The sequence below is a fragment of the Danio rerio genome, chromosome 10 (genome assembly GCF_049306965.1).
Source record: "Danio rerio strain Tuebingen ecotype United States chromosome 10, GRCz12tu, whole genome shotgun sequence".
In the NCBI taxonomy this organism is placed as follows: Eukaryota; Metazoa; Chordata; class Actinopteri; order Cypriniformes; family Danionidae; genus Danio; species Danio rerio.
Window position 1 is genome coordinate 42623551 of NC_133185.1, and position 12667 is coordinate 42636217.

At 34.8% G+C, this 12667-nt stretch overlaps 1 protein-coding gene across 11 annotated transcripts in view; it reads left to right on the forward strand.

Moving 5' to 3' along the window:
- Positions 1–6037: 6037 nt before the first annotated feature.
- Positions 6038–12667, forward strand: part of msi2a (musashi RNA-binding protein 2a) — a 288870-nt gene continuing 282240 nt past the window's right edge. For 10 of the 11 annotated variants that reach the window (XR_012385766.1, XR_012385768.1, XR_012385767.1 and 7 more), the window contains exons 1-4: positions 6038–6183; positions 6387–6427; positions 6731–6812; positions 9808–9892. Coding sequence is in view for 8 of the 11 variants with exons in the window: in XM_073913422.1 (XP_073769523.1) it covers positions 6122–6183; positions 6387–6427; positions 6731–6812; positions 9808–9892 (270 nt within the window). In the remaining 3 variants the exon portion in view is untranslated. 11 annotated transcript variants of the gene reach the window in all.

The window sequence follows — 12667 nt, forward strand, 5'->3', positions numbered from 1 at the left end:
CAAAATGTCGGTTAAAATATGATTTGTCACCAAAAATTTTTCTCGCTAGCTGAAACAGAAAAAGTTATGGCCAAATTAAGACACAAAATCACCCCAGAGTGGATGAAAACATCCCTAACAGTACATAAGGGTTAAAGTGAGTGAACCTGCAGCCTTAAAATTAAGTAAATTAACTAGGTGTTCAATTAAACAAGTCAAGTCAACTTAACAGTTCCATGTTATAATGGGTTACTTAAATTTCTTTGAAGTAACCAATCGCTTTTTCCAGTTTACCACAGCATCTACATTTATTAGTGGCGATCAACAGAGAAACGCATGCAGCTGACTTGAATAAATGTCACGTCTGTGTTTCCATGTGAAAGATCACACCACAGAGCACTTTGCAGAGAAAAGGTGACTTCCATCGCAACGATTTGCATGAAATTTCATGTAAAAGTGTACAGAAATGGACTGAATCTATAAAGTGAGCGCTGACATTCTTCAATAAACATGCAGAAAAGCTCCAGTGTGTGTGTGTGTGTGTGTGTGTGTGTGTGTGTGTGTGTGTGTGTGTGTGTGTGTGTGTGTGTGTGTGTGTGTGTGTGTGTGTGTGTGTGTGTGTGTGTGTGTGTGTGTGTGTGTGACGCCACAGGGGGTTTGATTGCTTTGCTTTATGCCGCTGCTGATTCTGTTGCATGTAGACTCGTATTCTCCCGCTCAACTCTGCGATTTCTATTCCCAGAGCAGAGAATCCTCCTGTTTCCAGAGTGGCCTGATGAATGTGTATTATCCTAAAGAGGCGCATTGATCTGGTAGGCAGCCAACAGATGCACGGCATTAAAAAATGAGACTTTCAGTAAGTAGAAGATCCATTCATTAATCAAACGCAGATGCCCCGCTGAGTGTGTGTGTGGGTCTCCCTCACAGATTGAGCTCATATAACATGATGCTGTTCACTTTTCTTGACGCAGGAAACACTCTTAACTACGAGTAGATCAAAATATATCTACAACTCTACACAGTGTCTCCTTCACTAAGAGAAGTCGTTCATTTCAGAGTTGGAGTATCAGTTTAAGACTGGCATTTACGAGAATTTTAGAAGTGTAATGTGCTTTATGAATTATCTCTGTGATTATTAAAGTAAAACACTGCAGGTTAATAGGGTAATAAACGAATTAACTAGTCGTTTTCACCATACTTTCCAAGTTCATTGATTACATTTAGACATGCAAACATGTATAGACCATTTCGAGGGATGTAAACAAAAACAATAGTCCCAACGTATTATCTGTTTTGCATTTTTAATGTCTATAGCTTCCGGGAGTCCAAAAAGAGCCACATATTGATCAATAATGTTATGATAGCTGTTTTAACTTTAAGTTATGATTGAATTGCCTCTTGTTACAGTTATGAAATGGTTTGACAACAGGCAGGAACTGTTCATGGGCCAATGACTTCACCACATTGAAATTGTCTATTTTTTCTGTATTTCAGGATTACTGAAAGTTTGTTTAAATATGCAAATAAGACATTCTATTAAATGTGCTAATTAGCATTTTTTCACAAAGGACAGATTTAAAGTTCTTTTTGACAGTTGAAGACAGCTATATTAGCCCTTCTGTGAAATGTTCATTCATTAATTTTGCTTTTGGCTTAATTCATCTGGGGTCACCACAGCATAATGAACTGCCAACTTAACCTGCATATGTTTAATGCAGCAGATGCCCTTCCAGCTGCAACCCAGCACTGGGAAATATCCATCCACACACACACTATGGCCAATATAGCTTACCCAATTCACCTATACAGCATGTCTTTGGACTTGTCGGGGAAACCGGACCACAAGGAGGAAACCCACGTCAACATGGGGAGAACATGCAAACTCCATACAGAAATGCCAACTGACCCAGCCGGGACTCAAATCAGCACCCTTTTTATTGAGGCGACAGTGCTAACCACTGAGCCACCATGCCGCCCAAATTAAAAATGTCATATATAAAATGACCATCACTTTAGAGAATGTCATGTGATTTAATCTCCGTAATAAAATGTTTCATTTTAGACCCATGTATCATTAATTTTTCATTGTTTTCCTGCTGCGTGCTGTACTGTACCCTGTAAAACGCAATAATTTGACTTAAAAACAAATAACCTATTGCTTTTTTTTAAGATTTGCAGATTTCTTCTGTTTGACATACAGTTGAAGGCATAGTTGATTAGCCCTCTGGTGAAATATTTCTTTCTTCAAATATTTCCGAAGTGAGAATTTTTCCCAACACATTTAAAACACTTTACAATTTCACGGGAGTGTTAAAATTTTATTTTTTCAACTGTATTAGAGTTATTAGGTTTTGGGAATATCTGTTTGTCACTCCATAATTCAGAAAATACTGTAAAGTGTGAATAGCCTGGAAAAAAAGATTAATGATTGTGAATTGTAGCTCTTGCCTACAAACATTGAATTCTTTTAAACTGGAGTATCCCATTATTATTGATTATTTTTTAAACTATAGAGAAAGTTTTATAATAAAGTTTTCTGCTGGATCCTAGGACATGCTGGATTATTTGAAAGTGAAGAAGCTGCCAAAACAGCCCTTACAGGACAGATAAAGGCAAAATCCCACCTTCAGATCTAAAGCCACTAACAAAAGGCTGTAATCTAAACAAATGGCAAACAGAATGGGATCAGTGTTTAGGAAAATAAACTGTTTGAAATTCAGCAAGAAATATGAAGAAAATCTCATTTATTTTTTAACTAGATGAGATTGTTTAAAGAAGATGGCGCATTGGATACACAAGACTCACACATGAACGTTTACTTAAAGGAGCAGAACCTCCAAAATGTTAGTATTGCAAAAGAAACCAAACTGTTAAACATATTCTTGTGGAATGCCCTATTTTTAATGTTATCAGACAACATTTTTTAACTGGAGAGACTTTCAATGAAATATTTTTAAATGTGAATCCTTCTAAAATTGTACAATTATCAAAAGTAAACAAAAACTGTTTAAAATTTTTATATTCTATATTATTGTTATTAATATTTATTTATTTTACATTGTGTATTATTTATTGCTGTTGGTAAATTTGAGTTGTTTTCAACTATAGAAAAGTGGTATTTATAAATTAAACTTGATCTGTTTTTTTTTGTCATGACATAGCCCAGGGGTCACCAATCTGAGGGCTGGTGTTCGTGCAGGGTTTTGCTCCAACTTGCCCCAACACACGTGCCAGGATGTTTCAAGTATACCTAAGACCTTGATTAGCTTGTTAAGGTGTGTTTGATTAGGGTTGGAGCTAAAATCTGCAGGACACCGGCCCTCCAAGAACAGGTTTGGTGAACCCTGACATAGCCAAAGAAGCTGGAATGTCAATAAACTCAAAATTCTCTCTCTTACAGATTGTAGCATAAAATATTGCATATAAACAGTCAAATTTTGTGTTATATTCCTCTTTGTATTGATATATATATTTTCTTTCAATAAGAGCTGCTGATATGAAGATTTGTGGCTCATTGCAGGAGAAAAAAAAAGTAATTTTGAGAAAACCACCTTAAAAATTGTAATAAAAATCAATCACAAATTGATAAAGTGCAGCAAAAGAATAATACGGCAGGCTGAAAAAGCATTTTCAAATTTCAATATTGGTACATGCTGGAAGAAAAACCTCAATAACAACAAAAAACTTTTGGGCTTTTGCATTTGTTTTGCCGTATTTTTATTAAATTATTTTGGTACAGTGGTTGAACCACATCTGAATTTTCATTGCCAATTTTAGCCAATCGTATTCATTTGTTTTGGGTCAGTTTTGAATCCCCAATCAGCGCACAACCTTAGGGAAAAGAGATTAAATATACATCTTCATAACAGGAGAAGTGATTTTAATACATATCACAGTCGAAACATCAATTTAAGACTGTTTGTGGTCTGCTGTGGGATTGAGGAAGTTTAATAGAACATTAGCAGGATAATCTACTGTATGAATGATCTCTGTGTTTATTAAGCAAGGCAACAATGACTGGCTGGTTAAAGAGTTCTCATTTGGCGGTGGTGGGAAATTCAATGTCCTTGTTTTTTTCTGTGAAACTAGAGCTGCAGTCATTTGATAAACTTCCTATTTGAGCATTTCCATATCAATGAAGTCAGCAGATGTCACACTAACACTGATCTATCCATTCAGCATGCTCACTCAGCAAAGCGGAGAAACACACTGCCTGCATGCAGTATGTGGGGGTGTCAGGGTTTCAGCATCCTCTGTACATTATACAGTTCAAATAACGTATTGGGGTCATGTTTAGAGATAAATAATGTTAGTTCAGCTTTAATACAATCAATATACTTTGGAAAGTCATCATTGTATTATACAATTTATTGTTAATTTTTTTTTAACAAGACAATATACCAAAGTATACAATACAACATAGGAAAATTTTTTCCTATTTTCCCACTATCCCCTAAAAATAAAATAAATTAAATGTATAAATTATAAACAAACATATCCTCTGAAGAAAAAAATAATAGTAATAAATAAAAAATAAAATTAAATTTAAAGAAATTCTTTAAAAAAATGATAATAAATAAGCAAGATTCTGATAAGAGCAAAAAAAAAAAAAAAAAAAAAAAAAAATATATATATATATATATATATATATATATATATATATATATATATATATATATATATATATATATATATATATATATATATATTGAAAAGTTCACATTTAGGAGTCACTATTTCCTCTTTCCAATTATTTACTGTGTATTAGATCAGTAATTTGATTAGATTAGTAATTTGTTAGCCACAGTAAACTACATTTTAACTAAATAAGAATTAAGAAATGGAATATACCTGATTTTTTATCACAACAACACCAGCAGTCAACTTTTTTATTTTTTAAAGAAAGTTAATCTGTTCATCAAAGCAGAATTTATAAAAAAAAAAAATACGATTAAATTTAGATTTTTTTATAGTGTACTGTACACAATCTCAATTTGATTAGTAAAATGCATTGCTGTACTCTACATTTGAAGATATTAAAATGCAATTTTCTCAGTGTTTAGATTTATTTGGACCCTCAGATTCAAGATGTTCAAGTAGTTGTATCTCAGTCAAATATTGTCCTAATACAACAAAGTATACATCAGTGAAAGGCTTATTGTATAATAGATATATATTTAGACAGTTGTGAAAAACCTTTAAATTGCAATTATTATTTAAAAATTGAGAGATGTCTTAATTCTTCCCAAAATGTGTGTGTGCACTGTAAAAATGCTGGGTTCCACACAATACCTTTATGTTTTCCCAACATGTATCAATTAGACTGAACTTAAACTATTAAGCCCCCCCCCCCCCCCCCAAAAAAAAAAAAACAAAAAAAAAAAACAAAAAAAACAACAACAACTAAGATTTGTGTTTTTTCAACTCATTTTAAGTACATAGTTTAAAGATGAAGCAAAAACAAATCTACCTAATAAGTCTATTGGAATGCCTAAATGTGCAAACTTATATTAGATTTACAAATGAACCTTGCCACTGATGATTACTGTCAAAGTAAAACATGACAGAATATGCTAGTGCACTGAAAACAATCATTCATTGAGTTTACTATTTTTTTTTGTAAGGTAACGTTGTAAACTATTTATATTAGCTGAATTTAAACAAATTAAGTTGAACATTACTAAATTTAATGTGTTTAAATTCAGCCCATATAAATAGTTTGCAACCAGTTACCTTACAAACTCAATGAATGTTTTCAGTGTGTCACAAAGATTTTAGTTTAGATTTTAAACATCACTTATATTTTTCAGAGCGCTTCTCGGCTGTTTATTCAGAAGGTGGCGCAAATGTAAACTTTATAAGTGTAAAGAGCTTACTAGAAGAACTGAATGTACTCTCGAGGCTCCTGTCAAACGCTGCTAACCAACAGGGGGCGTGGTTTCCTTTGATAGGTGAGCGCAGAGCTCCGCTGGATTGGCCGGCTCACGTTATGAGCCACGCCTCCTCCGGAGAGGGGCGGGAGCCGCGCGCAGATCCCACGTGTGACGCTAGCGCTCCCGGTTCGGTAATATTCCTTGAGCTGGGGCTGCAGTGCCCGTGTGTGTGTGTATGCATGTGTTTGGAGTTGGTTGGGCTTTGAGCAATGGAAGCGGACGCGAGTCAAGTCACCTCTGGAAGCCTGAACGATTCGCAACACGACCCGGGGTAAGAAGACAGGACGAGTTTGTGTTTGGAGTTTGATTGTGTCCGTGCTCGCGCAGTTCTGCTGATGTTTTTGATTGACAGGTCATTTCTAACGGTTCCTTTCAGCTCCGGTTGCTCGTAGGTCGCTGCTTAAACGAGCCGTTTACGCGGATAATGGCCGTTTTGACATCTGGAGTCACTTATTCCTTGTTTTCTCTTTACAGTAAAATGTTTATCGGTGGACTCAGCTGGCAAACCTCACCAGGTAAGGACATTTCCTTGTGTTTCAGAGTTGTTTCGCGTCGTAATTCTCTGTCGGACGCGATGAGACTGCGTGCGTGTGTGTTGTGATTGTGTCGCTGCGCACAAGGTTATTGTGATTTCTAGTCATCTGACACTAAAAGCGAGCGACGCGACAAAACTTGAACGCTCTCATTATAATCAACGAAGTGTGAAGCCCGCGACCTTCGCTGATTATAACGACAGCTCCGCAGGCTTCATCGCGTCGCTCACTTGCGGTGTAGACACACGCTTTAATAACCCTCTTGTGTCCTTGTGTTTTGTTCAGACAGCCTTAGAGACTATTTCTGCAAATTCGGGGAGATCAGAGAATGTATGGTGATGCGCGACCCCACCACCAAACGCTCCAGGTAAACACACGTGCTTCAGTTTTTTTTTGTCCTCCCTGTTCCGCTGTCATATGTTAAGAGCAGATGTAGAAGAGCACGACCGAAAGCTGATTCATAATGCTATTTGACATTGAGTTGACACATTAAGGCTATGCAGAGAGAAAGCGATTGCCCAAATTATAGACAAAGTATATTGTGTTGTATGTTTATAATATAACATGTCCCTGGAGCACAAAACCTGTTTTATTTTGCACATATATTGGTAAAAATAGCTGAAAATACACTATTTAAGCTTAAAATCAAATCATTGTAATATGAATTAAAGATAATGTTTCATTAATACTGTGCAATTTTCTTACTGTAAATATATCAAAACTCAATTTTATTAGTGGGATGAACCCTTCTTTTGGAAAATGTTAAACATCATCTTCTCAGTATTTAGATTTTTTTGAACCCTCAGATTCAATAGGAGTTCAGATGCAAAAACCTCTAAATGCCATCTGGAATTTTCTTCTAAAATTAGTATTTTTCACCAGCTCCTGTATGCTCTGTAAATCCACATTTATGGCAAAAATATGTTCTTTGCATTGACTTTCAAGTGAAATAACAGCACACAAATATTGGAGGCTGAAAAAAAAGGCTAATTTTAGAAGAAAATTTCATATGGCCCCTTGGAGGTTTTTGCATTTGAACTCTTCATATATTCAAGTAGTTGTATCCTAGCCAAATATTGTCCTAATCCAACCTCCCTATCTCAAGTAGACATCAGTGGAAAGCTTATTTCTTTTACTTTTCAGATAATGCATAAATGTTAATTTCCCAAATTTGACTGGTTTTGTGGTTCAGGGTCTCACACCTGTCTGTCTGTCTGTAAGTCTAGGTATGTTTTTGGATACGATGTTAATTTTGAGGATGTTAATTAAAATAATATTATGAGAACATTTTCTTTTAAATGAAATATTACATTTTAAAGTATTATCCTTTTCAGAAAATGAGAAAGTTGTTAGAATAGCAAATGTTCACCATATTTAAATTTTTTAACTCTTCTGAGGTCAAACTTTGATGTTTTGTTGCCTAAAAATGAATATACTGTAAACCATGAACCCTAATGAGGACACACATCGTTCCAACTCCTTTCTGGTGTTTTAAAGATAAAAACATAGCACACAGTTAATATAATCCATAGCTTTACATTTTTTTAATCATAAATGCAGATTTATTTATTTAAATATTTATTCATATTGAGACCCAGTTAAATGTTTCCTCGTTTAGCGTTTATTACTTTTTCCTAGCACTGTAGAAGCGACATTAAAACTTTGTATTTTAGAGATGGCTTTTTATAGTTCTAGTAACTGTGGAGGCTGTTAACTCTTGAAAAAAAAAAAAGTGTACAAAAACCCCATAATATTTATTTAAAACCATATCCTACCTTTTTAAAAAGATGGATTAATTGTAATTATGTCTGACTGCGTATAATCCTTAAATATATATTTTATTTTTGAGAAAGCGAGCTTATGATGAACACTGCTATTGACCTTTTTGTTTCTATTATACCACTAGTCTAAGAACCTTTTGAATCTCATATAAAAAGCATTAGCTGAATTTATTGTGCTCAACTCACACAATTTCTGAACTTTGTACAGAGAAAAATAATACAGATAAACAGTACCAAAGACTGTAGAGTCTGAAAATGAGAGTTGGGATTTAAATGGCTGCTGAAAAAAACAGAAAACTTAAACTTAATTTTGCCAGATTATGATTAGAATAGTTCATATTACAGAATTTGTCATTTCCAGTATGTATGGACTGCACGATATTTGGAAAAAAAAGAATGTTGCGAACATATATATTACAATACGAATGTAATTTCATACGTCTGCATAAAACAAGCAAATTTGCAAGCATAGATGGATACAGTAGAACAAAGAAACTTTTTTTTTTTTATTGTTGTTTTATAGTTTTCTGTGGAGTGTAAAAACAAACCTTTATCCAGTAACATTGTATTGTCTTCATTGTATAAATAAATAAAATGATATATTTATTAAATCTCTAAACTTTAGAATTTCTTGCTTGAAATTTGCTTGATATATTAGTCAAAGTTCCGTAAAACACATCTAAATGAAAGTCTTTCACTCTGTTTTGGTTTTGCGATGACTCCACAAATCACATTCTGAAATGTGTTTCTTACTTCCTAGTCATTGTAATCACGACTCAACATTGCAGGTTCTGAGATATCAATTTTAAAACAAGTGTACTTGTGCTTAATGTGGTCCATCATGTGTTTGTACAGCGTATGTATATGAGTTTTGGTCAAATATGACATCTCATTTTGGATTTTGAATTAAATACAATTTACAAAAGTAATGTTGTATACTCAAATGTTTATTAGATGCAAGTTTTTAACCTTAATGCTTGTGTTTTGAAAAAATATGAAAATCAAATCAAAAATCTAACTTTTTCGGTATAACAAATGGGTAATTATGTTTTAAAATAAAGTAATATACATAATTTGACCAGTACTAAATGAAATGTGTAAATGAGCATGCTATTATCATTACTATTATTAAATTAATACAAATTGCTAAAGATTTCTTGCTGACAGATGGGCAAAAGGCTATGTATAAACCTTTAAAATGACTGTAATTATTATTTTGGGCTGCACTTTGATCCTTAGAGTCTTTTAAAATGTCATTAAATGTTGAGTTAAATATGACTGACAATATTTTTGGATATGTAAACCTCTTTTTTTCATCTTTGACCCATATACTTACTTCAAGGGCATAGAAACGGTTTGTAAAATGTAGCAGCGACACATTAAGCCATTTAAAAGTTATAATTATCTCTCAAAAACAAGTGGAAATTTCTGAAAATGTCATAATGATTGCAACACCCCTGCCTTCACAGAGCGTATCAGCGAAACATACAAGAGTGCTTTTTGTCTGCTGTCACCATTTTTTCCTGCCTCTTCTGTGGTTATCTCCTGACCTTCACTGTGTTTCGTGTTTTTATTCCACAGAGGGTTTGGCTTCATCACGTTTGCAGATGTTTCCAGTGTAGATAAAGTCTTAGCTCAACCACACCACGAATTAGACTCCAAGACGGTATGTATCACTTCATAACGTTTGGTTCCTGTAACCGTGAGAATAGAGTGTGCGCGCATTGAAACAGATGTCATTCAGATGAAGTTCTTTCCCACAGAGTTTTTCATTTCCTTTCTCATCTCTGTTTATTTCCTGTGTCTTTATTAAATTGTTGCTTTTTCATAGGCTAGAGTGGACTGAGTTTTACGCACTTGCATATCAGGGATTAACAGCATGGACAGCCTAAGGGCAGTGTGCAAGATATTGGAAGAGATGTAAACAAACATTTGGATTTAATTTAGTGATAGTACATGGATAATCAGAATTTCAAGAATGATTTGTGATGATCTAAAAATGTCAGCAAGGCAAGTTAAAGGGATAGTTCACCCAAAACTGATAAATCTGTCATTTACTCTCCATTCACTTTGTCAAAAAACCTGTTGATGTTTTTTTTTCTGTGCTGTTAATGATGTCATAAATACAGTATTATTGCTGTAATTGATTTACAGTAGGCAACACGATAGTTCAATGGTTAGCATTGTCGCCTCCTAGCAAAAAGAGTCCTGGCTGGGCCAGTTGGCATTTCCGTGTGGAGTTTGCATGTTTTCCCTGTGTTGGTGTGAATTTCCTCTGTGTGTTTCGGTTTCCCTCACAGTCCAAAGACATGCAATGCAGGTGAATTGAATAAACTAAATTAGCCATCGTGTATGTGTGTGAATGTGTGTATGGATGTTTCCCAGTACTGGGTTAAAGCCAGAAGGGCATCCGCTGTGTAAAACATATACTTGAGAAGTTGGCGGTTCATTCCACTGTGGTGATCGCTCTTATCGGCGCCGTTATTTGTAACTTTAAATGGGTTTGCAAACCTGTGTACTCTTCATGTACAGCTTTTTCCTCAGACTTCCGCCGTTTGCAGTTCCCGCGGTCACAAAAGCCACCCGTCATCCCACATCCCGGGTTGTGTGTGCACGTCTCTCCATTTGGAAATAATGAACTTGCACGACCCTACATTAGTTAGTAGCCTCAGTCATAGTTAATCTTGTGTCCGTGGTTATTAATCTTAGTGACTAACTAGTGATTAATTAAACTAGTGATTAATCAAACTGCGATTAATTAACCGTAACTAAATAAAGTTTGGTTAATAGTAAAACCGGATAATCATTGCATCCCTAAATGCAAAAATGCTTTTATTACTTTGTCTCGTTCTTGGTTCAAATATCCAAAAATTCTTGGAGCAAATTATTTTTGCCTGCTCTAAATTTTTTTTGAGATTTGGACTTTTTTTTGTTTTTGTTTTCACCGTCAGAAGAAATGTCAAAATTAAGAGTTTTTCCTTAAACCAAACTAAATAATCTGCCAGTGGGAATAATCTGCCAAAGTGAAATGTTTTTTTTTTTCACTTTGAAATTTAGATTTTGGGACTAGAATGAAAATAAAAATTATAAGAATTATTTTTTTTGCATTAATCATATAAATTTAATACATTTTTTTAGCTTTTGTCAACTATAATTCAGACTCAGCATTGCATATCTTTGATGTGACTATTGCCGATGCGCACATTGCGATATCGATGCTGAAACGAAACATTGTGCAACCCTAGTTTGAAACCACTTGGGGGTAAATAAATTGTAAATGTTCATTTTTGGGTGAACTGTCCCTTTAAGTTGGCATCTATGTAGATGGTGTTTAGACTGACATTCAATCAAGAATTCAATCAAGCCAAAATCTGTGGAAAAAAAACTCAAAGGTAAGTTTTATAAACTGATCCGATCTCATCCTGAACTGAAAGGACACACTCGGATTTCCCCTTTCTTTCCGGGCATGTACTTCCCACCCACATGGATTTGATGTTTCATTTTGCACGTCTTCATATATTGAACTGTCATTCTGTACTAGATTTAATTTAAACTCTGTTCGCTCAGCTCACTTTTTGTATTTTTTTTTCAGTTGTGTACAGATTAAAAATCAAACTATGCTGTTTAAAAAAAAAAAAAAAAGACCCCTAGAGGTGATGAAAATGTGAACATTCGTAATGGAAATATATAGTTACATCAGTCAGTTTGCTGGCATTCTGAAAATGACACTTTTTGTTGATTTCTTTAGTATGTTTAGTTTAAATTTAAAAAAAGAAACTTAAATGTCAGACAAACTGCGCCGAACACCTGGAGCGACTACACCACACGCTGTCTTCATTCTCCCAGTCTTCTGTGCTCCAGAAACACTCGCGTGTCTAACGCTGTCTGTAAATCTGACGGTAATGAATAATTACGACTGGCAGTGAGGTTTCAGGGCTGTGCTGTGTGTCGCTCGTATTCAGCTGAAATCAGATTTCTGTGAGCTTTTTATCGCAGTAGGGGGTTGTTATCTCGTCTTCTGCAATCAGTGCTGAGTTTTGTACAGTGTACAAGAACAGTAAACACTTTGAGTGATGTCTTTTTGAAGAGGAACTTTTGGGAGAGGATGCGTGTACCAGGCATTTTTGAAAAATCATAGGCTTAAAACTCTGTGAACTGTCTAGTAAGATGGCATTCTAGGAACTTCTGCCACAGTGAGACACACTGAGCTGTTTTGGAGGAGTTTGGGTAAAAGCTAGTTCAGGTTTTTTGTTTTTGTAAGAAATGGGTCTCACTAGTCCACTTCACATCTAGCATTAAAGGGATGGTTCACATCAAAAGGTACATTTGCTCTGTGTACCTACCCTCAGGCCATCTAAGATGTAGGTGACTTTCTTTTTCAGTGAATCATTAAATATATGTAGATGAAATCAAAGCTCTTGGTGATTCACAAATGCAGTCT